Source organism: Syngnathus typhle, linkage group LG10 (assembly GCF_033458585.1).
Source record: "Syngnathus typhle isolate RoL2023-S1 ecotype Sweden linkage group LG10, RoL_Styp_1.0, whole genome shotgun sequence".
In the NCBI taxonomy this organism is placed as follows: Eukaryota; Metazoa; Chordata; class Actinopteri; order Syngnathiformes; family Syngnathidae; genus Syngnathus; species Syngnathus typhle.
This window is the reverse complement of record NC_083747.1, coordinates 1939293-1966366: the sequence shown is the minus strand read 5'-3', so window position 1 is coordinate 1966366 and position 27074 is coordinate 1939293. Positions and strand designations below refer to the sequence as shown.

The window sequence follows — 27074 nt, the reverse complement described above, 5'->3', positions numbered from 1 at the left end:
TGAAATGAGAGAGTAATGGACTCACCTGAGCGGTGTAGACTCTCTGGGAGAAGATGGGCGGGTGGTCGTTGACATCCGAAACCAGGATGGTGGCGGTCCCCGTCCCGGCTAACCCGCCGCCATCTCGGGCTTCCACCACCACCAGATAGCGCTCCTCCACTTCCCGGTCGAGCGAGCGCAACACGGTGTAGATGGTCCCCGTGGTGGCGTTGATGGAGAACAAGTTGAGGTTGATCTCGTTGCGGACGTTCTTGACGATGCTGTAGGTCAGCGCCGCATTCTTGCCTTGGTTGGCGTCGTCCAGGTCCATGGCTCTCATCTCCATGACGGAGGTGTCGGCGGGGGAGTTCTCGGCCACCTGGCCCACGAAGCAGCCGTCCGCTTCCAACGCCGGGCACGGGAAGAAAGGCGCGTTGTCGTTGATGTCGCGGACCTCCAAGAGAACGTCGGCGAATCCCGTGAGTCCCGACCCGCCCTCATCCGTGGCCAGGACCAGAAACCTCCAGGCTGGGCGTTCCTCCCGGTCGAGACGGCGTTGGGCGGAGATCCTCCCGGTGCGCTCGTTGATTGTGAATTCGCCGCCGGCGCCTTGCCCGTGGAGGGAGTAGCGCACGGCGCTCTGGTCGGCGTCCTGGTCGGGATCGGCGGCGGACACCTGGAAAAATGCGAAGCACGTCGTCGCCGAGCTTGAATTCATTTTGATCTTAACTTGGTGATACTCTGACCAAGCAATCCAATAAGCACCTCGCGATGTTCTTCATTAAGCCGCCGCATGAAAATAAACATGGCCGTCCTTTTTATCTCCCTGAGCGACGCCAGCCGGCTGCCAGCGTGCAATTAACACTTAATGGCAACGTCGACAAGGCAGAAGAGAAAGCTTCCATGTGATCCCACCACCTCCTCCCTGGCTTTTGGCATCTGCGTTGCCATGGCGACCAGATCGCTCCCATCGCCACAATAAATCATCATTTCATTGCTCTGAAAACAATTTGTTTTCTGCACGTTTGCGGTCCGAGCACCGGCGGAGCCCAAAGGAGGACGAAGAGGAGCACAGGTGAGGGGAGAAGCATTCAGTTCAAATTGGATTTTCCCCATCTGTTGGATTGTGTGAACCCGAGGAGATGAAGAAAAGGGCGAGGGGATGGCACGCCATGGCGGCCGGCCGGGCGGGCGCACATCAAATCAATTCCGGGGGAAGCGAGGCCGGGCGGAGGACCGGGTGACACGGCGGATTACTTCCCTGCCCTCTGCGGCCCGCCTCCATCTTGCTAATCTGATAGAGCGTTACGGCGGGGAAGGTGTGACCGATGGCGGATGAATGAGGGATGGGAGAAAAAAAAGAAAAAAAGAGGAGGAGGAAAGTTTTCAGAGGACGTCTGGAAAGAAAATGTGATCTTTGGACAAAAGTATTCAGAGCAAAATAAAAAAAAAAAAGTAGCCTTGGGACTACAAAACATGAAGAGAAACTGTGGAGTTTGGGCAAAAGTATCGGGACGCCCACTGGAAGTGAAAGTCAAAATGTGGACAAAAGTATTGGAATAGAATAAAATGCAAAATAAAATGTTGGGACAAAAGTGTTGGAAAGTCAAGAAATATGAGCGACGCACCTCCATGATGAAGACGGGAAGCTCGGTGAGCTCCTCCTGGATGACGGCGTGGTACTCGCTCATGCTGAAAACGGGCGCCTCGTCGTTCCGGTTGACCACCTGCACCACCACCAGCGTCTCGTTCTCCCACTTGCCGTCCGAGGCCACCAGTCGCAGCTCGAAGCGCTGCTCCATCTCGTAGTCCAGCGGCTGCGCCACAAAGATGGTGCCCACCTCGGGCTCCACGTCAAAAGTGCCCATGCTGTTGCCCGCCGCGATTTGATAGCGTAGCTTGGCGTTGGCGCCTGCGATGAAAAATGGGACGTTTGAAGACGATGGAGGACGAGACGCAACGACAAACGCGCATTGAGTGATGGTATCAAACGACTAACAATGTAGCTCCGCAAGTCCCGAGACACTTCATTAGGTACACATGTACGACTTTTCTTGTGATCTCCGACACTTGCGCGGCACGTCGCACCGTGTATAGCACATTTACATATTTTCTTTTTTTCTCACCTGCCGAGGGACGACGACGTATTCAAACGAGCAGCCTCCGGCATGTTTACGTTTCCATTGTATAAGCATCTTCATGAATATTCTTTAAATTAGATACGTTTGGTAGCTAGCGTGCTAGCTAGCGGTCTACAACAACGTGAGACAAATCATCAGTAAATCTCATTTTGTGATGCTCCGATGTTGTCTGTAGTTTGGATTTGTGTTTTTGTTGACATGTTAAGACTGTGCCGTTTCAAGTTTCATCCAAACATCCATCCGTCCAATAATCCACATCACGTATCAAAACAAAATATCAGTGGAATTCAAACCAAAATGTGTTTTGCACAGTTGGCCTTGGTAAACACACACACACACACGGACAGATGCATGATGGGAGCCCGGAGGCAGGTCCGTCTGGGTCGAGGCTCGCTCAACATTTACTGGCACCGAGGAGAACTTAGCAGGCTATCACCATCTGTGGAGACATGCAGGACCTTCATCAACCACACACTCCTGCGAGTGTGTGTGTGAAAGCTAAAGCTCACCGGTCCTTCACGGCCTCTGAGCACGATCTGTAGCGACCAGTGTGTGTGTGTGTGTGTGTGTTGAAATGTGTACAAGGGGAGTAGCTGCAGTGGTTCCTTGCCTGCAGCAGCTTCACTAATGATCAAGCAGGCCATATGGCATTGCCCTCTCCACACACACACACACACATCCGCACACACTCCTAGGTGCTGATTTAATTGGGGACCCAGCAGGAGGCTCTAAAATGAGATGAAGGTCAGTAGAGGGCTCCTTGTGAGGTGGACCCTCGGGGGAAGTTGTCCCCCAGCTGTGACTACCGTCCACCGTGCTCTGAAGAACTCCTCATAACTCACAGCTCAAAGTTTCATGACATCGGGGTTCAAAAAAAAAGTCCCTCGAGTGCTACGGTACTTCAAACCACATGTTGGTTCTGTGATGACTCCGTGTTGGATCGATCGGTTCTGGGTTATTAGGGTCTGTTACTCTCCTGGTTCTTATTGCGTTGGTACTGGAATGGTCTATGTTAGTACGATAATAAGTTTTTTTTTTTTTATGTATCAGTTCTTAGTGGCTTGTGTGTGTTTGTGCACGCGTAGGAAAGAGTGAGTGTGCCCATCCGTGGCCGACGTGTGTGTGTGTGTGTGTTGTTTGTAAATGTGCCGAAGTGTTGAAGTGCGCGTCTGCGTGCGCGCGAAGCTCCAGGCGACACCGCTGCTAAAGAGCCAACTCGGCAGAATCTTAAACAGCCTTTTGATCTCATTAGCAGACGCACTTAGTTCGGCACATTTTCCAGTCGGAGGCCCGACCGAGCCGAGTAGGATGCAGAAATCACACAGGGTGACAAAGAGCTGCACCGACTAATCAGCTTTACGGGGCAGCACGGGGAGGGAGTGGAGTGGGGGGGGGGGGGGGATTCATCCATCCCCGAGTTTGCACTTCTCTCGCTATATAGTGAGATGAGGAAGTAAATACATGAAGGGATTTTCTTCAGCTGCACGTGTAGGCTGAAATGCAAATATTGGAAAGTGTGTTGAAATTTTTCTTTCCCCCCCCCCAGAGCAGATAAAACCGCAACATCCATGCTAATTTACGTTAGCCGGTCTATGGTGTTTTACATGATGTATTAGCTTGAAGCTAGCAGGTTTTTATTCTAGGATTACATTGAACATTTTGCCGTTTAATTTTCTTTTACATATTAGTCTGGCGAGCGCACGTGTGCTGTTGAAATTTTTCTTCCCCCCCCCAGAGCAGATAAAACCACAACATCCATGCTAATTTACGTTAGCCGGTCTATGGTGTTTTACATGATGTATTAGCTTGAAGCTAGCAGGCTTTCATTCTAGGATTACATTGAACATTTTGGCGTTTAATTTTCTTTTACATATTAGTCTGGCGAGCGCACGTGTGCTGTTGAAATTTTTCTTCCCCCCCCAGAGCAGATAAAACCATGCTAATTTACGTTAGCCGGTCTATGGTGTTTTACATGATGTATTAGCTTGAAGCTAGCAGGCTTTCATTCTAGGATTACATTGAACATTTTGGCGTTTAATTTTCTTTTACATATTAGTCTGGCGAGCGCACGTGTGCTGTTGAAATTTTTCTTCCCCCCCCAGAGCAGATAAAACCATGCTAATTTACGTTAGCCGGTCTATGGTGTTTTACATGATGTATTAGCTTGAAGCTAGCAGGCTTTCATTCTAGGATTACATTGAACATTTTGGCGTTTAATTTTCTTTTACATATTAGTCTGGCGAGCGCACGTGTGCTGTTGAAATTTTTCTTCCCCCCCCAGAGCAGATAAAACCATGCTAATTTACGTTAGCCGGTCTATGGTGTTTTACATGATGTATTAGCTTGAAGCTAGCAGGCTTTCATTCTAGGATTACATTGAACATTTTGCCGTTTCATTTTCTTTTACATATTAGTCTGGCGAGCGCACGTATTTTTACCTGGGTTTGAAACACGATTCGCGACGTTAACTTTAGATTGTTTAATAAAGTCAATCGGGAATAGTGATGCAAAGACCCTAATGGTGTGCGTGCGTCTCCCATAGCACGACAGCAGAGGTGCAAAAAGAAAGTGAAAAGAAGCCGAGCCCTGGGAGGCTGCCAGGCGTCGCCGCCATCCGCCGTCTTCACCACGACACAAAGAAAGGTTTTGTTGATTTGTGGCCCCCCCGCTGCTCATTGGTGGAGGAGGAAGACGAGCGTGGGACAAACAAAAACATCAAAACTATCTTGCTCAGGGGGACGCGGTGGCTGGCGCTCGCTAACGAGGGGAGGAGGTCGGCGTTGTGGAGTTTGGATTGTGACATGATCCTGTTTTAGTAGCGTTGAATTCTAGTCGGGATTGTGCCATGTTACCCTTTTCCTATCACCCGTGGCTTTGGCGCCATCTTGTGTCCCAATCCGTGACTGACCTTCGTCGTGGTCGTTGGCTGTGACGGTGATGATGACGAAGCCCGCCTCCTTGTCCTCTTCCACGCTCACCTCGTACACCGAGCGCGGGAACGTGGGCGCGTTGTCGTTGACGTCGGCCACAAAGATTCTGACGTAGGCCGTGTCTGAAAGGATCACGCGTCAGTCGGTACCGCGGGTTGGGTCTGTACTGGTTCCGAGGCGGTTACCCGTATTGGGCTGCCCCTGCTGTCCCGGTCTCGCCGACTCCGAGCCGTCCTGCGACTGGACCTCGATGAGGTAGGAAGCTTTCTGTTCTCGGTCGAAGGAGGCCCGGGTGGCGATGGCGCCGCTCATCGGATCAATGCTGAACAACGCAAAGTCTCCGCTCTCATCCTTCAAGATGGTGTAGTGCACCTACACACAGCAGGAAAGACAATGGCTGGTTTCTTTGCTGATCAAATGGGGGAAGAATATTCACGTGGGCGACAGGGAGGGTCTTACCATGCCGTGAAGGCCCGAATCAAAGTCGATGGCCGACACCTGCGCCACCGACGTGCCCACCTCGGCCCCCTCGGGAACCGTGGCCTCGTACGTGGAGGACAGGAAGAATGGAACGTTGTCGTTCACATCTGAAGACGTCATGGGAGAGCGAAAGAGGCTTTTTAATTTATTGTATAAATAAACAAAGAATTGATTGCTCTATTCGTGAAATAATTGGATAATTCATTACCATATATATATATATATATATATTAGAATATATTTTGAAGTATATTTTAATATTATAATATAATGAATACATATAAGTAAAATATTTTAGCTTATGAACTAAGGGGTTTAATGAATAAATCAGTTTCCAAGACAAAAAATGGGAATAAATTAAAAATTAATATAAATGAAATATTGAAATGTATTGTTTTACCAAACTATAAATTGTACATAAATATAAAAAAAAAGTATGAACTAAGGGGTTTAATTAATGAATAAATCAATTTCCAAGACAAAAGATGGGAATAAATACAAAATTAAATTAATATAAAGTAAATATTGAAATGTATTGTTTTACCAAACTATGAATTGTAAATAAATATAAATAAAAACAACTTTTGGAAAAACCTACCAATGGCAACTTGACTCTCACCTGTCACGTTGACATAAACTGTAGCAAAGGAGGCGAGTGGCACGGCAGCAACGTTTTGGACTCGGACCCTGAGAGCGAAGAAGCGCGTGGTCTCGTAGTCCAGGTTCTCAGCCACCAGGATGGAAGCCGAGCCGCCCGCCCGGTTGGGTTTGATGTAGAAGCGTACAGGCATGTTGGTCTCGGGCACCTGACCCTCCTCCAAGTTGTAGGTCACCCGCGGGTCACCCAGCGCAGACGTGGCCTTCACCGTCTGAGAGGGGGCATTCGTTCGATGATACAAAATTGTTTTTTTTTTGAGTAGTTCGACTCATGAGAGCAGAGTACAGGTTGGAGGTCATCCTCTTTTTTTTTTTCTTCACGTCGCCTTTTGACAAAAATCAGACGCTCCGAACAGCGGGTCGCCATGACGACGTGTGAAAAGAACGCCTGGCGCGCTTCACCTTTGAGCGCTGCGAGGCTGCGCGTCAGCCTTGTAAGGACAACGAGGAGCAGCCTCGCAGAACATTCTTCTCAGAGCACAACGAAATCAAGTCCGTGCATCTCGAGTCAAATTTGGACCGGTTATAAATCAAAAGCGAAAAACTTGAGACTTTTATGTGTGTTGTATTTTTTTTTTTGCTGTGTTGTTGACCTTGGGATAACCTCAATCTTCTTCTCTTCCATCTCCACTCTGATGAAAAAAATACTTGGCCAAGAAAAGACGAGGGGAAAAAAAAAAAAAAAAAGCACCGGTAGGAATGCTGAGTGAGAAACGCTGTCCGAGCGGTTAAAACACAGAAAGACTCTCAGCCTGAATGTAATCGGAACACTTGGACAACACGATGTGGCTGATTTCCAGCCGTTGACTTTATTTCTATTTCTATTTCTATTTTTCTATTATGAACACCAATAGATTCCAAAGAGACGAGCTATTTAATTATACGACCCGTACGTTTTTGGGTGACCCTGAGGGATTATCGTGAACAAGTGGCGAGAGGAACCTTCGATATAACACGGACAATGCTTGGGTGCCTTTAGATATGAATTTATCTCCGCAACCGTGCTTGTGACACAAAAGATTCATCTGTGAAATCCTTGTTCTCCATTGAAATGAATAGATTGACGTTAATTCGTTCCAACTTCCACCAAAAAAAATATTTTTAATACATTTTTTTCTCTATACAGACTATAGCATTAATAACGGTATGGAATAATTTTATTTAGCTATTAATTAACTTATTTAGTTATTTATTTATTGTTCAGTATAAATAAAGTTTGTGTATGAAAATTCTTTAGTCCGCCACATTCACTGCAACATAGACACGATATGTTACCTACAAAGTTTTGGAGGAGGCGATAAGAAGAACTTTTGTTTTAAAAATAATCTCAGCACATATGCCATTAAGAAGAAAAAAAAAACCATGACAGACTGCCTCGCTACCTCGTTAGCGGTGTAATTAACAGGACGGCTAAATTTAAAACTAGCGCTCCTCCGGCGTGTGATTAGCACTCGAGTGGAGAGCAGACGGGGGAGACTTGAGGGCCACTTCATTAGGTACACACATCTAAACATTCTATTGTCGTTGCATTTCTTCCATCCATCCTACTTCAGTACGGAGTGCGAGATGGTCCGAGTTGTTCTTACCAGGATCTTGGCGTCCCTGACGGTGTTCTCGGGCACGGTGACCCAGTACTCGGGCTGCTCCCAGTGCGGCGGCTGGTTGTGAACGTTGGTGATGATGACGGTGAGCTCCACCGAGCTGCTGCGGTTGCCGCCGTCCGATGCCACGATCTGTTGGCTGATCTTGGACGTCTGCCGGCCCGGCCAGGAGAATCATTGAAATTGCCCAGCCGGAGCCGAGCGGCGCAAATGTGCCACCTCACCTGCGAGATGGGCTGATTGACGTAAATCCATCCGGTGCTGGGGTTGATGTGGAGGTAGGCCGGCTTCTGCGGCGACAGCGAGTACGCGATGGCCGCGTTGCTGCCCTGGTCGTCGTCGTGCGCCGCCGCCCGTAGGAAGCTGGTCCCCACGGCCGTGTCCTCTCGGAGGAAATCTGCGAGAGGCCGGGACGCGCGGTCTTGAGAGCGGCAAACCTCACGTTGGATATTTGATGCGAGCGAAACGACAGCAGACGTGGAAAAAGAACGTTCGGCCCCGTGCTGCAAAGTCGACAGCTGACATTTGGACTTTTAGGGAAATCCTGCTGACTGGATGGCGAATGTCAACGCTCATCACGCAAAAGGCAAAAAACAGAAAGCTTAATCTGATTTTGGAAGCCTAACTCTTCTTTCAAACAACAATTACGTCTTGAAACGCTCATTTGAAACTTCGTTTAAAAAAAAACCAAAAAAAATCCCTGTTTTCTAGCATTCTCTTTTCATTCATTTGAATGAATTACCGTTTTTTTCCATGTATAATGCGCCCCCATGTATAATACGCACCCTAAAAATGGCATGTCGATAGTGGAAAAAAGCCTGTACCCATGAATAATACGCACCCAAATTTTGACTCCTACTTAAGTCCGTAAACGTAGAATTATTTCAGAAAAAAGATCATCTTTGGGAACAACCGGATGTTATTCTGCCGGTCAGCATCGCTGCGCATGCGCTAGCAGACTCGATAGGGAAGAAATGTTTCGGATTTGTCTAGGGTACATTGTGACAGCAAAGAAGCAGGTGATTGAGCAAGCGTCTGATACGAGAGCATTGTGTTCGTATGGAGCGTGTTTGAAGTGAACAGCAGAGAAGAAAGCGCATCTGTAATGGCGGCCTCCGTATCATATCTGGATTAAAAATAAAAAATAAAGTACCCATGTATAATGTGCACCCCAGATTTTAGGACAATAAATTAGCTAAATTTTGCGCATTATACATGGGAAAAAACAGTAATCAAATATGGATTTCATTGTACGGTGATGAATGCTCAAACGCACACACACGCATGCCGGGACTATTCCAACACTGTGTGCTAAATACTTAATGATGTCCTCGTGCGCTAATGTGACGAGGACGACTTGTGACGCGGCGCTTATCAAAACACGCATCGCAAACAACAAACAAACAAGGCCCGAAGAGCGCCTTCATCTCTCCTGACGTCGATGCAGACTGACGGCTAACAAGCGACTGACAAACCTGATGCAAACACTCACACTGGTAGCGGCTGTTCTCGAACTTGGGGTCGTTGTCATTCTGGTCGGCGACCTGGACGGTGATCTGGCAGATGCCGATGAGCGGCTCCTCGGCCTGGTCGGTGGCCGTGACCGACAGCGTGAACTCGCGTTGCCGCTCCCGGTCGAAACTCATCGCCGTGGTGATGGCGCCTGATCAACGAAGACGGCCGATAAGATTGATGGAGGAATTGATATTGCGCCGTCGATACCTACCGGTGTCTGGATGGATGTCGAACCCAGACGACACCCCGTCCCTGTGCATGATGCCGTACTTGACTTCCCCGTTCACCCCCATGTCGGCGTCCTGGGCCTGGACCCTCAGCACAAAAGTCCCGGGGGGCTGGTTCTCCAAAACGGCGGCTTTCAGACTGTAGTTGTGACACTACGAGCAGAGCCGGCGGCCGTCGGATCACTTTGAATCTTTTAACGGAGGAGACGCTCGGGATTGAAATGACAACCACCTCCTGGAAGACGGGCTTGTTGTTGTTGACGTCGTTGATCCCGACGATGACTTGAGCCGAGCTGCTGAGCGGGTACGGGCCGCCGGACGCGTTGTCGTCGGTGGCGGTGATGGTCAGGACGTACTGAGGGCCTTTCAGTCGAGGCGGAGGGCTGCGCCGTAGCTTAATGATGCCTTCAAACAAACAATAGAAATAATATCGAAATACCGTAATTTTCGGACTATAAGTCGCGTTTTTTTTCATAGTTTGGGTGGGGGGGGCGACTTATATACATATATATGTTTTTTTTGACTTTTTTGGTCTTATACTCCGGTGCGACTTATAGTCCGAAAATTACGGTACTTGCTTCCACCATTTTGTACATGTCACTTCCCTCTTGGCACTTCCATTCTCCATTTATTGATCGGAATTTCACTGTGTCCAAACCTAACAGGAGCATTTTAGCATGGGTGGCCAAAACCCCATATATTATCCGGCGTTGTTGAAAAAAAAAAAAAAAAAAAAACAATGTCGCGTTTTCATGTGCAAACAATCAGGCGGGCATTAGCATAACACAGCAAACAAACTAACACACTCTGTAAGCAGCTTTGCCAGGAAGCCGGGGAGCGAGCGCATCTACATGAAAATACTTACTCCACACTTTGAAGTGACAAAGCCCAACATCCCAGCAAGCAAAAGGCTATCTGCCATGTGAGGCTAACAATAAAACATTCTTATAGCCATTTATGTGTTTAGAGCTTTGCTGTGTGTGCGTAGCAGAGGAGTGCATGGCGGGCGATAAGGTGCAAAACACACAAAAAGATAAACATGAGCAATGCGCCTGAATATCAATAAATAATTATGTGTCACGTTTTTATATATGCACGCCTGTTTGGGGACTCGCTAGCTTTGTCCCTGATATACTGGTTGCCATGGCAACAACTGTCGTACTTGTGTGTGTCGACGTTTCTGTCACCGTTGCGTGTGGTTATGCTAATGCATGCTAACAAATAACATACCGACTACCCAGGGAGCGCTAGCGTCAACGCGGTTTTGTGTTTCTCATTAAAAAAAAAACAACTATGTTTATTATTTGCGTAAAGCCGTGACAAAATAATTGGAATTAATTACCGTAATTTTCGGGCTATAAGTCGCTCCTGAGTATAAGTCGCCCCCCCACCCAAACTAGGAAAAAAAACGCGACTTATCGTCCGAAAATTATGGGAGTAGTACATTTACATTTTTGCTATCGTGTCGTTCTTCTTATAAGCCTTTTAAAGAATGCCTGTTCTCCAAATTAAAATGAGATTTGGGCTATTATACGAAATGCTCACCTTTTTGGTTGTCCAACTGGAAGTTGCTGTCCTCGTTGCCGCCCGTGATGGCGTACGAGACGCCGTCGCCGTCGGGGTCGTTGGCGTGGACGATGGCGACCAGGGTGTCGGGGCCTGCGTCCTCGCTCAAGAAGGTCTTGTAGCTGGAAACAAATGGAGTCGAGTCGTAAAAGTGTTCTTCTACTTGTTGACTAGCTGCTACTAATATGCTAACAGATAGCCTAGCGACTTTTCTAGTAATGGCTAAACTCCAAATCTGTGTTTGTCATACACCGTCTGCGAGAAGACGGGCGTCTCGTCGTTAGTGTTGGCCACCCGGATGCGTATGGAGGCGGTGCCCGTGCGGGGCGGCGTTCCTGCGTCCACGGCGACCACCAGGAACTCGTAGATGTGATTGGGCCGCTCGTAGTCCAGCCGGCGGGCGGCGCTGACCACGCCCGCCGATGTGATGTCGAAGTCGTCGCCGTGGACCGAGTAAGACAGCTCCGAGTTCACGCCCGAGTCGCTGTCCCGGGCCAGAACTGAAGATGAGACGGGGCTTGAATCCTCCCGCGATGTGAGATGGAATGTTTTCCATGCAATCTTACTTTGTAGCAGAGACGTTCCGGGTGCGACGTTCTCAGGAACGTTGTCCCGGGTGTAGATGGAGTGCAGGAACTCTGGTGTGCAGTCGTTCTCGTCTGTTATGTACACGACAACCTGGAGGTGACATCTTGGCGTTATTACCCAATGTTTCACTTCCTGTTTTATTTGGAAACTAAATGAAGACAAATGTGAAAGAACTTTTTCTTTTTCAGTTGATTCGAACTTCTGGCCACTCCACGATATTCCGTGCCGCGTGACATTTCTTCTCAAATGTCCTTTGTGGCTGAAGGCAACGCAACCTATAGATGCGACCGTGAGGTGCACTATAAATAGCGTCACTGAGGAGGAGGCAGTGTGCACATATGACACACACACACACACACTCTTGGGCTGGATTAGCCAGCCGAGCTAATAGAGTCCCCGAAGCCTTCAGGGCCCACTGGTAGCCATTTTAAAGCACTTACCAACATTTGGACAGCAGGGAAGGTGATAATGGACTCCTCCAGGTAAGCGTGTACACGTGCGAGTGTGTGTTGTGTATTAACGCAAACAGCTATGACATCTTCAAGGCTTCCCGTGAGCAGTTAGCAAAGTTTCTTCACAATTTGTGTCTATTAAAGAGAGTGTGCATAAGCGCTGAAGCGACGGCGTCTGATCACTGAGTTTGCCAACGCAGCTTTGATGTGCTGACTTTTCATCAAGCGCGCCGATGGAAACGAGGTCAACGGCGGCGTGCGCGAGTGTGCGTGCGCGACGAGCGGCAAACTGCTGCGTTGCGTCACAAAGTCTGATTCAGCAGCGGCGCTCGGAAGCCGGACAGTCATCGCCCAAGACAAGTTTGGAAAGAAAAACGCTAGCGGATGTGTTCCTAATAAAGTGGCCTGTCTGTTGTTGTTTTTTCCGTACCTCGCCGACGCCGCTGAGGCCGGTGTCGCTCTCGGAGGCTCGGACTTGCAGCGTGTGCACGTTGTGCCCGCTCTCGTAGTCCACGGTGCGAGTGAGGCTGAGGGCGCCGCTCTCCTGGTTGATGCTGAACAGATTGCCGGGATTGGATTGCAACACGTAGGCCAGCGGCTTCTTCTGGAAGGACACGGCCTGGACCGCCCCCACGCTGCACGCACAAAACGGTTTGGGAATGATAATCGTTGTTCTTGGACAAAAATGAAGATGTAGTTAAAAGTGGAATACAACTGAACGTGTAGTGATTCTTTCGTTGACCACAAGAGGGAGCTCACGTGCCCCTACTGGTACAGGTGAGCTAGGTTACAGGTTCCACTAAAGCTCATGAAAACAATGTTTGTTTTTCTTTTGCAAGGCACTCTGGAACTTTCGAATTTGCAAATGAGCGAGGCTCAAATTTTTTTTTTTTTTTTTTTTTTAAAAGCCAGCTGAATGTGACACGGGCGACACATCAAATGGATGCGCGCGCACACACACATGCCCCCCAAACACACGACTCACAGGGTGGCATGGACACTCGGATATTATTAACACAATGTGCTTTGCGCCAGAAGCCCAAAGGGAACCCACATCCACACACACACACACATATCCCTTCATGTTTATCCAGACCCCGCTTTTAATAAATATTTGAATTTGCCACACTTTCAAACTCTCAGCCTCGGGCCACACACACTCTTGCATCTGGGTCCTCTTCATCTGTCATGCCGCCTCCAAACTCCATCCTCCATCCTCATCCATCCATCAATGAATTAAGACGCTTGGCACTCACGGCTGTCCGACGGCCATGTTCTCGGCCACGTTGAGCTGGTAGGTGACGTTGGTGAACTGCGGCGGACGGTAGCCGGCGAGGACCGACACGGTGGCCGGCGGACCTTTGTGACCGGCGGCGTCCACGGCCTGAACCTGCAGATGGTACTCATGGCTGGGGGCCAGGGGGCGCCCCGTGGTCCTGACTTCACCCGAGCGCCGGTCCACCTCGAAGCAGTCCGTGCCGCCTGACAACCGCGGAAAAACATTTTGCATTATTGAACGACTACTGTGTTCAAAATAAAAAACAATAATTTCTTTACATACATGATTCCATTAAGTTCTGTTTGTAATGAAGAAAACCCAAATACTGTTTTAATATTGTGCATTGATTTTTCTATATTTTGGAAAAAGCCCAAGGTAAAAGAGGTCAGCTGAAGATGATGAGGATGAAGGGTAGGAAGAAGAGGACGTGGGATCCTCAGCTGTTGACCAGAGGGCCTCCACTGGTCGCAGCTGCACCCCACCTGTCAATCATCCCATTCTGCCGCCACAGTGATGCTGCTCATCATCAACTGTGGAGGAGGACCACCGTTTTCTATTAACAATAGATGACCAAGTTTCTCAAGCGCGGAATTGCACAGTGGACACTTGAGCTGTTTCCAACATTTCGGGAAAAAGTGGCCGTCATTATTTTCGTAGCTCTCATGAAATGGTGCGCCCAACGACGGGCTGTGAGTGTAAAAATAGAATTGTGTGAAGTGTGACTTAATCTCGTTTAAGTCTACATTGGCAAGATCTGAGAAGAAGTTAAATTAGTGGATTATTTGTGAGGACGCACGTCGTCACATTACGCCAAAAGGGAGGCGGTAAAAAAAAAAAAAACTCTTAAAATATCTTCTTACGCTCTAAAAAATGATATAAAAATACAAAAATCCACAGCCACGGGCTCCCATCCGCCCACCTCGCCGCCTCTCTGGAGAGCTTCCTATTATTCCCCAACGTGGGAGCGTTCTCGGCCCCCCGGGGAGTGTTTAGCAATGGGGGGGCTGCGGCGTTTAACAGCATTTTTTTTTTTCCTGTTTCTTGATGATAATTGAAATTCAACAAGTCACTTTTTATTTAGACCAATCTGCGGGGCTCCGAGCGAAAGCAGGTTCACCGCATGGAAATTCATGACAGGTAATACATATACATTCTTATTTGCATGTATGCATGTATGAGGATAAATATAAACTCACAAATTTACATATACATCAGGATTTAATGGCACTTGTGCTGTGATTGGTCGGTTTGTTGCAAGGGGCGTGGCTTAGCAAAACCTCAATTAAGTTAACAACGCGACTAACGGGGAATAAATCGATATTGATTTGAAGTATAAGCGCTCACCGTCCAATAGGAGGAACTGCGGCTGTCCGAGGGTGTCGTCACGTTGCCGTGACGACAAGCGGTAGACCACAGACCCGGGGGCGGAGTCGGGACCCACGGCCGCCAGGTAGGGAACCGGGAACATGGTCCACTGCAGGTGGGCCTGACTGAGCGAGCTCAGAGTCAACCGGCACAGGTACCATTCGTCACCTGAAGGAGAAGGACAAAGATTCGGTGACATGTCAAAACAACAAGCGACACGGTGACCCCAAACCGCGAGATCGTTGGAGCCAATCAGAAGGCTGACAGAAATTGTTTAGGTTTTGCTAACACCGCGCCGCGCTTAGCTCATTTCCACCGTACCGTGGCATCAACACTCAACTGTTGTTTTGTGTGTTCAAGCTGTTGTTCTCCTTTTGTCACCGTCGTTAGCGGTTGTTACGTCTCCCCCGCTTTGTAGCTAAACTAGCAAGTACCGCGCGTTGTTCAGTTGGCGTCATGAAAGCCAGCGTCTCCGCAAGGCCCCGAGGGGACGCGCTGACATTAGTCAACCAGCTCATATGGCGCCTTTATCCGCTTCCTGTTCCCCGGGAAGACAACAGCCACAATTTTCTTTTCTTTTTTTTATGACGTTGCTGACAAAAAAGACACAGGTTTTTGTTTTGAAACTCTGGGTCGTGTACTTTTTTTTTCCCGTGGAGGGATTTGTCGAGAAGACTGGAAAACAACAACTCTGTGTCAACTTCTGCCAACTAACTGTGTCAGAGGAGTGTTAAAATAAATCCTGCTTTGGTCCAACTTTAAAAAATAAAAAATAGACTAATTTGCTACAGCTAAATTTATTGACTGATTTTATTTCATCTCAAATCATGTACCTTTGGAAAATATTATAATATAGTGTGAGCGATTGTGTTGCAATATATTTTGGAAAATTTTACAATATATGAGTAATACCGACATCGAGTTGTTCTGTAGATTTTCTTTAGAAGCATTTTTAGCATAAGCTAGCTAGCTAAATCTACGTTGCAAATTTAGCTAGCTAACGCTAAAAATGCTTCTAAAAAAAAAAATCTACAGAACAACTTGGTATCCTTGTCTAAATTATCACCCGTTGAATATTTACGCTCGTCACTCCTAGCCGGTTAAATGCGGAATAATGGCGTCTATTTAATATCTTGTTTTTACATACGCTACGCCCCTCCAGCGGAGTAATGGAACTCGGCCCGTTAGCACAATCAACATCAACGCTCGCCGACGGCTCACAAGTGAGGAAGAAGCAGGTAGAAGGATGGATTGATAAAAGAAGGAGAGTTTCACCTCAACTAAGTCAAACCAATGCACATGGAGGCAGCTTGTTGGAGCGTACTGGAAGACGCCGGACGGCGACATGTTCAAAAAGCGCGCTGACCGCACACGTTGGCGCATTCACGCGCGTTAGCTTGACACGAAAGGAGCGCTGTCGTAAGAATTGTTGGGCCGCTCTTTTGTCAATTGGCGAGGTGACGGCGGAATGCCAAACGCCTTCGCTCATGAATACGAGTTTGGAGATGCCCGCCGGGTCATTTCCTGTGGCCCACTGAATCCAGATTTGAATAGGAGTCGACAATGCACTCCTCACCTTATTATAAACCGCTGTTCTGTGTTAGTTCTAAATTAGTAAGGCGCAAAAAAGCATCCCGCTCGGAATGTGAACATTGTTGAAGTTCATCCTGACAAACCTTCACATCAACTTAAACCAAATAAGCGCGGGAAGGGAAAGATGTTCCAAAGTCTTTTAACGTCAGCGTGTACACGTTTGTGTACTCGTGTTTGTGTCACACCGGCAGCTTTTCAACCACGCGGGAGGAAGCAGACGCCGAGCGACTGCTACTTGATGTTATTCGGCGTGAAGGCGCTGGTGCAATAGAGAAAGAAGGAGTAGAATCTCCTGGATGCCGGAGGAGCGTCAATTAGCAAAGGGAAGGAAAACAAGATGCCTCCGGGGGAGGAAGGAGCAGGTGGGAGGCGGAATGACGGCAAAAAGAAATAAATCAAAGCTTATGCCAACTCATATTCATTAGGGTGGCCGAGCATTAGACATCGGCGTGTTTATTTTTGCCGTGCGCTATATCAGGGTTCATCGTTTGCAACTTGGGGTGGCAAAGAAAACAGCTTGAAGCGAGCACGCTGGGCTTTTAATTTGGAGAGTTGTGTGCAAAAGATTGTGTGTGTTTGTGATTGACAGGGTGGGATGCATCGCCATGGCAACCCGCAGCGGCACAGGTGTCCCCACGGGGGGCCGGGTGCCACGGCGACATGTCAAATTGACATGTGACAAGCACTCGCTCCTTCCCTTGTCTGTGTGTTAGCATGTGTGTGTGTGTGCGCAACGCTAACGAAAGTGTGCGACTTCAGATTGGGCGTCGAGGTCACGTAACTCCAGAAAGACACAACGGTAGTGAGCCAAGTCGTCTCGACCAGCGAACAAACAAACAAACACGCTTCTGTTGGTGAACCGGGCTCTCCATCTGGTCCGTGGGATCCAGCGGACAGAGGCCTGCTGCATCCTAATTAGCAACCTTATAGACTGGCCTACTTTACACACACGTGCGCGAGTGCGCACACACAGAGGAAAAGTCCTGCAGGCACACACTTAATTAAAGCTCATTTGCGCTGATGATGATGAGCAATGCAGGAAATGAAAATAATAATAATTACAGCCACACGCCGTTTTCATGGCCAATCCTCAAACTCTGACGCACGAGACAATAGGCAAAAAAAAAAAGAAAAAAAACAAGCTTGGCAAGTCTAATTTGTCTGATGGCGTTCGGTTATGCAAATTGCAACGCGGAAGTTTGCAAAAGAAAGAGCCGCGGAATAGCTGCTTCAAAACAAAATGGCCGACTTCCTGTTCAGTTTCGGCGACAGGTCTTTTATGTGCCACCCGCTAGCTCCGACATGTGACATACGTGTGTTTAAGTGCAACTGTGTGTGTACATGCATTTAAGTTTGTGCGAATCCCTGACAACCCCCCCCCCCCCTCGTCTATAAGAATCCTGGCGGAGACTCTCAGGAGAAGCGTGCAGGCCAAGGGAGGAGCAACATGAAAAGTCACTTAGGAGTGCAAGTTGTGGTTTTTGCGTGGAGAAGATGTTGAAAATGAAGTCAAACACATAAAAGAAGGAAGCGATGATTTGGAAATCTTTTCTCCTACATATCCGGAAAACATCAACAAAGGATCAAAAGTGGATTTCCTCACATCCAGATTTGAACTCTTGCAATGATAGCGAGACTCCAAATGAAATATGGCCACTGAGGGAAAAATGATGAGGTGCTTGCATCATTGGCATTATTGTTCTATTCCCGCCAAACCCATTCCCTCTTTCCCACGGAGCCGAGCAACGCGGACTCTGCGGGGCCCCCGGTGCAACAGCTCAGAGGCCCTCGGCTCCAGCCCGCTTCGGCTTCACACGCCTCGATCAATGGCCAGATCAGACGGGAAAGAACATCAAGACGGGAGACCGAAAAGAGGAAATCGTGAAGCAACCAAAACAAACAAAGAAAAATCACAAAGAGGAGAATAAAGAAATCCAAACGGGGGGAAATATAATGTCAAACGCAGAAATGGATGGGGAAGGCATCATGGGAAGTGGGCCAAGCGGACGGGTCGAACGGGATTTACCGATAATTCACTGCGTTTGTTTTAATCACCTCCGAGGAACAGACGGGTGGAGACTGTCTCCAAAGAGCCAAGTCGGTGTGTGTGTAGAGTATGTGCACAGGATCACACTAGTAGATGAAACTAGGACGTAAACATGAAGATAAGACGTGGAAGAACATTTGATTGCATACTGAACTGAACTCTGGGTGAAATTCTGTCCAAAGGTGTCCATTTTTGGTGGGACTTCATGTGACAGACATGCCCACCGAATTTCTTTTTGCGGGTCCCTTCGTGATCGACATAGCCGTTAAATTTCATGTGCTTGTTAATGACCTCTTGAAACATTGTTAGCACAAAGTATTTGAGGGTTTGTTATTTGAACTAGCGTACCAACTAAAACTAGCTTACGGGAAGTACCGTAATTTTCGGACTATAAATCGCACCGGAGTATAAGTCGCACCAGCCATAAAATGCCCAAAAAAGTGAAAAAAACAAACATATATATGTATATAAGTCGCTCCTGAGTATAAGTCGCCCCCCCCCCCAAACTATGAAAAAAAATGCGACTTATAGTCTGAAAATTACGGTAGCGTTAAGGGTTTGTATCGCGCTTCCATGAGGCCGAGGATGAGGAGGATCCGGGATATGTGCTTTATGTGCAGCGTGGTCACGGCCCCCGAGGAGGGAGACGAATCCGGTGCGATGCGGCGCTCGTCTGAATTATGAATATCTGAGGACTTTTGTCGGCCATTAAAAAATAAAGTCCTAAATGTTTAATGAGGCGCCTCGTATATTATTGATAGAGCGCCGCGTTGACAAGTGTGCAAGCGCGTCCGCCACAAACGCGTCACGTCGTTGTACACGCGTGTACTCCTGCGAGATGCTCTCATTAGTGTCTGTGACAATTGATAACATGCTAGCATGCTACATAGCAACCTGACATTCGGAAGTAGTTAAGCCTAACCCTATTGGTTGAGATCTAAAATCAATTTATGCTAATTGTATTAAATGCTAACGGTTGACATGCTAGCATATGGAAAGAAAGTAACCCTATGTACAAGAAAGCAACTCGGATTCGGTATTTTTAAACAACTGACAAAAACCATCTCGATGTGCGTGAACGTGTGTGTTTGCGCATCAGCCTTTCAACTTCGGTGAAGGGATTTCCTCTCCGTGACTCAAAGGGGAATTATCTCCGACTGTCATCTGCAGCGATAAAGACGCATCGACACCATAGCATCACCGCGCATATTCTTTCATCTGTGCGTGTCTGTAGGTGTGTGTTTTCCAGCATGTTTGTGTATTTTTCCTCTGTGCGCTCATTTCACTTTGCTCCCGTCAAGTCATCGCGTTCCTTTGACGACGCGACAAAGTCGGCCTATGATCATTTCGTTATTCCAAACAAAATGGCGGTTAGTAAAATCAACCGTCAACAGGGTAAGCGACACGTTAGCACACCGGCTGTTAGCATATTAGCAAGTGATCAGTTCGAGTCTTCCCAAATTAACACTTAAAACCATTAAAAAATTCAAAAAATTATTCAAATTCAAAATGATTATATTCTGTTATATGTCAGTGAAATACAACTACCGTAATTTTCGGACTATAAGTCGCGTTTTTTTTCATAGTTTGGGTGGGGGGGCGACTTATACTCAGCAGCGATTTATGTACACATATGTTTTTTTCACTTTTTTGGGCATTTTATGGCCGGTGCGACAAACTCCGGTGCGACTTATAGTCCGAAAATTACGGTATTTATAGGGAGACTTGGGGTGTCACACAAAGACGTGCAAATCCAGTAACACCAGAAACACTGTCGCAAATAGAAGAACACACAAACTGTGATGAATGGAATGAATCCAACCAGAGTCTCTGATCAAGTTTGATGCACTTGTGACTATCCTACACACACAGACACACACAAAGGCTCAGATTTGTTCCATTATGTGAACAAACTGCAGCACACATCCATCCAACAAACAGCAGCATTCGGCCAATTTGGTGCAATCTTGTAAAGCTGCTGTGTGTGTGTGTGTTTGTGATGTGTGTGTTGAAGAGTGGGGGTGGTCTCTTGAGTCCTGTCATGGCTTAAATCCATTGTAGGCGATTGTGAAGTGTTTGCCACAAAGCAGATTGTTGAGCCTCACATGGCGCGTTTGTGTGTGTGTGTTAGATGTTTCAAATCTGATTTCATAATCGAAAGACTTTGCAACAAAGTAGAATAGCGTTGTTAAAATAACAATTAGCGTTTTAAATAGCTAATGCAATAAGCAATTTTGTCTTAACGCTGATTTCATGTTAGCATAGCCGGCAGTTAGCAGGTTAGCAGTCTACCTACAGTTTCTTCAGAGGCCAAACATTAGCATGCTAGCTATTAGCATCATTTCATTGTTGTCCTACATGAACACCGTGATGTTATTGGTCTCAACTAGAAGAAGATAATCGGACAACAAATGTCAGCTCCGAGCGTCGCCTCGGCAGAAACTGCCGTGAGTGAAAACATCAGAAGTGACCAAAGTTCAGGTTCTCCTTTTTTTTTTTTCCTCTCCCCTTTTCACTTGAGTGTTCTCATTATGTCTCACTTCATCCACTTCTCTTCTCCCGGTTGGACTTAACGGCAAAGTGACGGTGACTCACGTCCCTGAGACGGTCAAGGAAATGCTAACGCCTGCCCGATTCATCATCTGCACTGACGGAACGCAAAAGCACACACACTAACACACAGACACACACACAATCTCAATCCTATTTTGCTGCGTACCACCTGTTAGCATGTTAGCATCTGCAATCACCTTTGGCTTCATATCTTATTCTTTGGTGATATTTTGATTTTATTTTATTAACTGGCAGTAGCCGACAGCGCAAGCAGGGTACGCCGAGAAGACGAGCGGGATCATATTCATAGACGCAGCTCCCGCTCCCCGAGGAGGAGGCGACACCAGGAGGAACTTGTCATGGAGCCCAGACGCTCCTCCATTATGAAAGAGCCCAATCTCACTCAGTCGGTCGGTCGGGGGAGACGCAGAGCGGCGACAAAAAGGAGGAGGGGGGCGGGGGGGGGGGGGGAATATAACTGCCGTTCATTCTCCCATATTTAATGTCTTTGACTCCTTTTTGCCAAGATAAAAGAAAAAGGAGGTGCACCAGAAGATGGATGAAGGATGAGAAGAAACGGAAGGAGCCAGGGAGAGGAGGGATGGCTGAAAAGAAAGGAAAGATGCAAGTGAAATGGATGAGAGGAGGATTTGAAGAAAGAGAGGAGTGGAAGATAAAATGTTATAAAGCCTCCCGTGCACTGGAAAACACACATGAGTGTGTGCGTGTGTGTGTGTGTGTGTGATGCAAGCCTGGCGGGCCCTGCTGTAATCGAGGCCGGATGGACATCAGGGCTAAGAGTTGCAGCAACCCTGCAGGCTACACACACACACACACACACTTCATTATTTTTCGGGGTGTTGGTGTTACTTGTTCATTCTTTCACCAGACTGACTTCATCTCGCCATCCTTTGTCATCTCTTCTTTTATTCCCCCCTTTTCCCTCTCACTTGGCTTTCCCTCCTCTTCATCTTCCTTGACTGGACTTCATCTTCACTTTTCAACTTCAGCTTCATCAACGACCTTCTTTATCTCGACTTCCTAACCTTGCCCTCTCTTTAGTCATCACTCTCTCATTCCCTTCCTCCTCCTCTTCTCAATGTTGTTCACACCTCAGGTGAGAATGGATGATGGCAAATGTCTTCGTTTGAAAGCTTATCAACACTCGAGTGAAAATAAAAAAAGGAAGCAAATAAAGCTCCGGCACCCTTCCTTGTTCATTTTCACTCCTCTCTCGCAGCTAATTATCAACGCCTTTGATCTGTCCGTTAACAACCCCCCCACCCCGTTAACGCTTCAATTAGTCAGCCTGCATTCGGGTGAAGATTGATCCCAGCCCACCACACTTCTTAATGGACCTAATTAAACAGACAGACCAAGTGCGTGTGTCGGAACAATGGGTTACCACGGAAACGCCTCTCCAGTAGAACACCCGCCTTCCAAAAATGACACAAAAAAAAAACAAAAAACACAAACTCCAAAATAGTTTTTGCTGTAAATTATGAATGAGTGTGTCGGCTCGACGTTTCCCCGCCGCAGGAAGTGATGTCACATTTATTATGCGCCGGTGAGAAGGCGTCCTGAGCTTACAAATGCAGCAAACCGAGATTTAACATGGGGCTGAACGCTACGAGCATTATTTTCATTATTCTTCGTATTCATCTTAAAGGGGGAAATTAACATATTTTAAATTTAGAATCTTTTTTGATGATATGTTCTGTGCAATGTTGTGATTTTAGTTGTGGGATAAGAAATAAACAAATAGCTTGTTTTTAATCTTGCTAAGGCGGCGGCCATTTTGTCACTTAATGACATCACACTTACACGGCTCAGAAACTGAGATGTATTTTTGAAGAAGAAACTGTATTAAAAGATGAAAAGCCACGACTGGTCAGAAAGTCGTCCGTTTTAGTTCAAAGCCTCCATTTTAGGGTGGTTTCTCCATTTCGAGTTGTCCTTCAAAGCCCAACCCATCTGGAGTTTGACTACCAAATTCCATGTAAACTCGACTGGAAGAAGATTCCAAATTGTAAAACTGTAAAATATTCATCACTACCCATGGGGAGCTTTGATGACTCTCCAAACTCTGCTAAGCTTTGAGCTTGACCAAATGTCTTCTGACATAATACATCTGCCGAACCACCACATTTCCATTAACGCCGTGGCGTATTGGGCGTTCCATGCACTTGAAGGAGCGCCTAATGCAAGCGGGGGACCACAAACGCTTCCAAACGTCATCCATCCGACTCGTGGTAATTAGTCCGAATATGTTACGGAATGTCTGAGGGGCATGAAAAAAGATGAGAAACGCATCAATTCAATGACGCCAAGCAGCCAGCCATGAAGCTGCTCCCGTGTGTGTGCGTGTTCATGCTTAAGAGACAATGAGGCGTATTGAGGACAAGAAGGGCATGACAAACACAGAGTTTATGCCCTCTGTCATGTCAATAATGACTCTCACACACACGCACACACACGTATACACACATATATACACGCAGGCACTGGCAATAAGCGGCGCCTGCTGCGCCCCGTCACCCGCAGGACCCCAGGGCGCTCTCCCATCCCTCGCCATTGTGGCCCCCAATGTCGTTTCCCACCCCCAAGGTCCCGCCCCCCCCCAGATGTGATTGGCAGCTGAGGTTAAAGGGCGGCCCTGTTGTGTGAAAACATAAACGGTGGGTAACACAAAAGACAACAAGCGAGAATCCCAATTAGCATGAGGCTGAAGAAATGTTGAAGGGTTGAAAAATAGATTATTTGGATGAGAAATTAAGCCTTAGTTTCTGATTTTTATAGATTTAATTTTCGGAGGAATTAAGATGTCATTTTCTATTCGATAATGATTTAAAAATGACATTATTTCGGGAAACTCATGGGGGGAAAAAAACAAAATAATTTGCAAATTAAGATGCATTTTAAACTTTCATAAACTGTCATTTTAATGAGTCCAAATGCTCATGAGAAAAAAAAAAATTGCGCAGCACACATCATCAGTCAGCATCATTTTACATTCAAATGAGGGCTTTAATTGCAATTCTGGTGTATACCAACACACGCAAACACGCAAGTCGATGCCCTCCCGCGTGAACCCTCCCGAAACTGCTGTCAATCAAAGGTGCAAACAAACACAAAAGGCCCGCGAGTGGCCGCTCAGATCAGGCGAACCGGCGCCCCTTCAGCCTGTCATGGCCGCTCAATGGAGCCTTTTGTCCGGCTCTTTAGCCCGCCTCGGGGGGCATAATTGGGACCCCAACAAGGCAGCGTTCGAAACAAGTTGTGTACACATTTCAAATAAAGTGAGCGAAGGTCAGCTTTAAAATGGCATTTCAGCTAACATTTATGAGTCACATTTTTTTTTAAGAATACATGGATTATCGCTAATCGACTGTATACTCAATTCCCTTGTTGTCATATTTGAACCCAAACGGCACCTTAAAACAAAGTCAACAGTTTTTGGTGTCGTTTTTGGGGCTACGGAACAAATCGTCCCGTTTGTTTATTGGCTGGTTTGTTAGCTTAGCGCTAGCCAGCTAAAGCCCCTCACCTCTCTGCGGGCCGTTAAATCCATCCAGATGCCCGTGTGCGCTAATCCTGCATGCAGCAGAAGGGTAGGGGGGCCTGGCCAGAGCCCTGTGGTACCCCAGGCCACAGAGCGGATTCCGGTGGTGTCGCTTTTAGGTTTTTAGGAGACCTGACACCATCCCACAGCAGATGGAGGACACTGCTGTGTGTTTTTCTTTTTGTGTGTGTGTGTGTGTGTGCGCGCATGTAATACAAATAAACAAAATGCCGCCTGTGCTCCGGTGAGCAGGATTATTGTTGTTCAAGTGAACAGCAGTTGTTATGAGTTTCCGGCCAGTAATCCCAAAATACAGCATTAATTATTAAACAAACCAGAAGCAGGAAATCATTTGAAGCCATTGTTGGACTTAATATTGGAAGCTAACATTTATCTTGCTTAGCGCTAATGTTAGAGAAGCGCGAATAAATGAAGCTACTAAAGAACTTAGTTAGCTTAACTGTCGCATTGAAGCTAATATTGGAAACAAAAGACTGACTAACTTGAGAAACTACGATTGAAGATTTTCTAGATTCGCGGTTTACTTTATCTTCGATGTGCTAGCATATGAGCTAATACTATTAGTGAGTCAGAGTGTGAAGGAAAAAATACAAATGGTGGCGAGACTTGTGCCCTGGACTTTAATGAGGTAGGCTGTTGCTATCACTGCTAATTAAGTCCGCCGCTTCGCTAAAACGCAGCGCTAATCCTGTTAGCCCGCAATCGAGGAGGAAGCGGAGGGAAAGGAACCAGGGCAAATTAGCCGAGAAGATGTGAAAACGAAACGATAGGAGGAGTGGCTGGGCTCCTCGCCGCACTTTTATTTCCCAATTAGCCGAGCAGGAAGTCGTTAGCCGCGTCGTGTCGCCATGACGCGACGCGGTCTCCTGATTAGCCGCCAAATCTGCATCTTGTTCTTTCCTCACGGTCTGCTCGACTTCTTCTCATCTTTGGAGCTTTATGAAGACAAATTGGGTGTTAGCAGAGTCTGTCGCCAGCGCGCGCACATTCAACATCATGATGACCCCAATAAAAACCTCATTCAATTAAAATGTGAGCTCCCCTATGGACATTTCCTATCATTTTTGTCATATTTCATTTTCATTTTAGAGGAATGTTCCATAAAGTGAGCATTGTTCTACTTTGTCACCGTTTAAAAGTCAGACTGAAATTCATTCGCATAGATTCATCACACTTCATTTATTTCCTTCGACTTGTTTGAACAACCTAAACTATTACTTGAACGACTTGAGCGAAGCCTTTTTCCCGACTGTGTATGTTCACTTGAAAGCATCTTTGGCAACATCTTCTCTATGAGTGTGTGTGTCCGGTTGCCTTATCTGTCCCAGTCGCAGACTCCAGAGCCTGCGGTACACATTCCACCAGCTCTGAACACAACGCCAGCTGGCACACACACACTCACAATCGCACACACATACGCAAAAAAAAAACCACACACGCACTGAAGTCTCAACCAAGCCCGGGTTTGGCCTTCGCGCGTCGGAGGATAGCGCTCGAGGAAGTCAGAAGGAGGAACGTGTTTTGGATCAAAGCAACCTTTCAATGGTGAACTTTGACCCTGAGCTTGTGTGCGTGTGTTTGTGTGGAGCAACAGGGGTGTAATGTGAAGCAGACGCTTTGCAGGGGAAACGGATGACGACGACAAGTGACAATGATGTGCAGATGGAGGCGGAGGTGAAAGTGGAGCTGGCACCCCTGGCTCGCCGTCAGCGGTTCTGGGTTTGAATCTCGCAAAATAGAGGACGTAAGCAAGAAGTCAGTAAAAAGAAAAAGATACAACCGTGACGCTCCAATTAAGCTAATTTGCGTAATCCCGCCCCCACGTCAAGTTACCAAAAGGTAAGCAGAGCTGCAATGCTAGCACACGTTAGCCCGTTAAGCTAAATTGTCGACGTGAGCTGTTTGTGGTGCATGGCCCGACACCATTTTTTTTTTCTAGTCAGCTTATTTTCAAAATTTAGCTTTTTTTTTTGGTCTCCTTTAAAGCAAGATGAAGATGAGGAGATGAAGGGGAGGAAGTGGAGGAAGTGCCGCTGAAGAGTCTGCAGGCTGTATGTTCAGCTTTACTCCATCAAGCTTGTTTTGAGCCCCGACCCGAAAAAAAACCAAAATAAAAAATCCTCGTGCTGAGTCAGGTGTGCGTGCTTTGTAAATGCGCGCCACTGCTGTTTGACCCGAGGACGAAGCTGAGACGTGAGGATGAAAAGAAAGTTCAAGATGAAGGAAGAGGATGTTCACACTGGGCGAGCGAGCCGACGCATCACAACCAATTTGAAGTGGGACGCCGGCGACCCCGAAAGGTCAAAGGCTCCGAGGGACGTCTGAGGACAACGCGAGCGCTGCCTCCAGCTGTTGGACTCATTAACAATATTTGCTAATTAGACGGAATTTTTAAAAATTGCAACTCAGCAGATCTTGCGTGTTCTCGGGGTACGTTTGGAAAAAAAAAGTCAACGCTGCAAACTTTGCTTTTCGGTACATGGAAAGAAGCAAAAAGAGCTACGGCGAAGAAAAAAAA

General features: G+C 47.1%; 1 protein-coding gene across 1 annotated transcript in view; it reads right to left on the bottom strand.

The window, feature by feature from the left end:
* Positions 1-27074, bottom strand: part of si:dkey-22o22.2 (neural-cadherin) — a 43029-nt gene that overhangs the window by 9480 nt on the left and 6475 nt on the right. The window contains exons 2-18 of the mRNA XM_061288345.1: positions 14760-14948; positions 13393-13618; positions 12567-12771; positions 11663-11774; positions 11347-11596; positions 11076-11218; positions 9763-9935; positions 9515-9683; positions 9281-9451; positions 8013-8185; positions 7774-7941; positions 6150-6399; positions 5510-5637; positions 5236-5422; positions 5029-5172; positions 1608-1891; positions 26-655 (exon numbers count right to left, since the gene is read on the bottom strand). Of these exons, the coding sequence (XP_061144329.1) occupies positions 26-655; positions 1608-1891; positions 5029-5172; positions 5236-5422; positions 5510-5637; positions 6150-6399; positions 7774-7941; positions 8013-8185; positions 9281-9451; positions 9515-9683; positions 9763-9935; positions 11076-11218; positions 11347-11596; positions 11663-11774; positions 12567-12771; positions 13393-13618; positions 14760-14948 (3602 nt within the window). The remainder of the gene's footprint in view (positions 1-25; positions 656-1607; positions 1892-5028; positions 5173-5235; positions 5423-5509; positions 5638-6149; positions 6400-7773; positions 7942-8012; positions 8186-9280; positions 9452-9514; positions 9684-9762; positions 9936-11075; positions 11219-11346; positions 11597-11662; positions 11775-12566; positions 12772-13392; positions 13619-14759; positions 14949-27074) is intronic.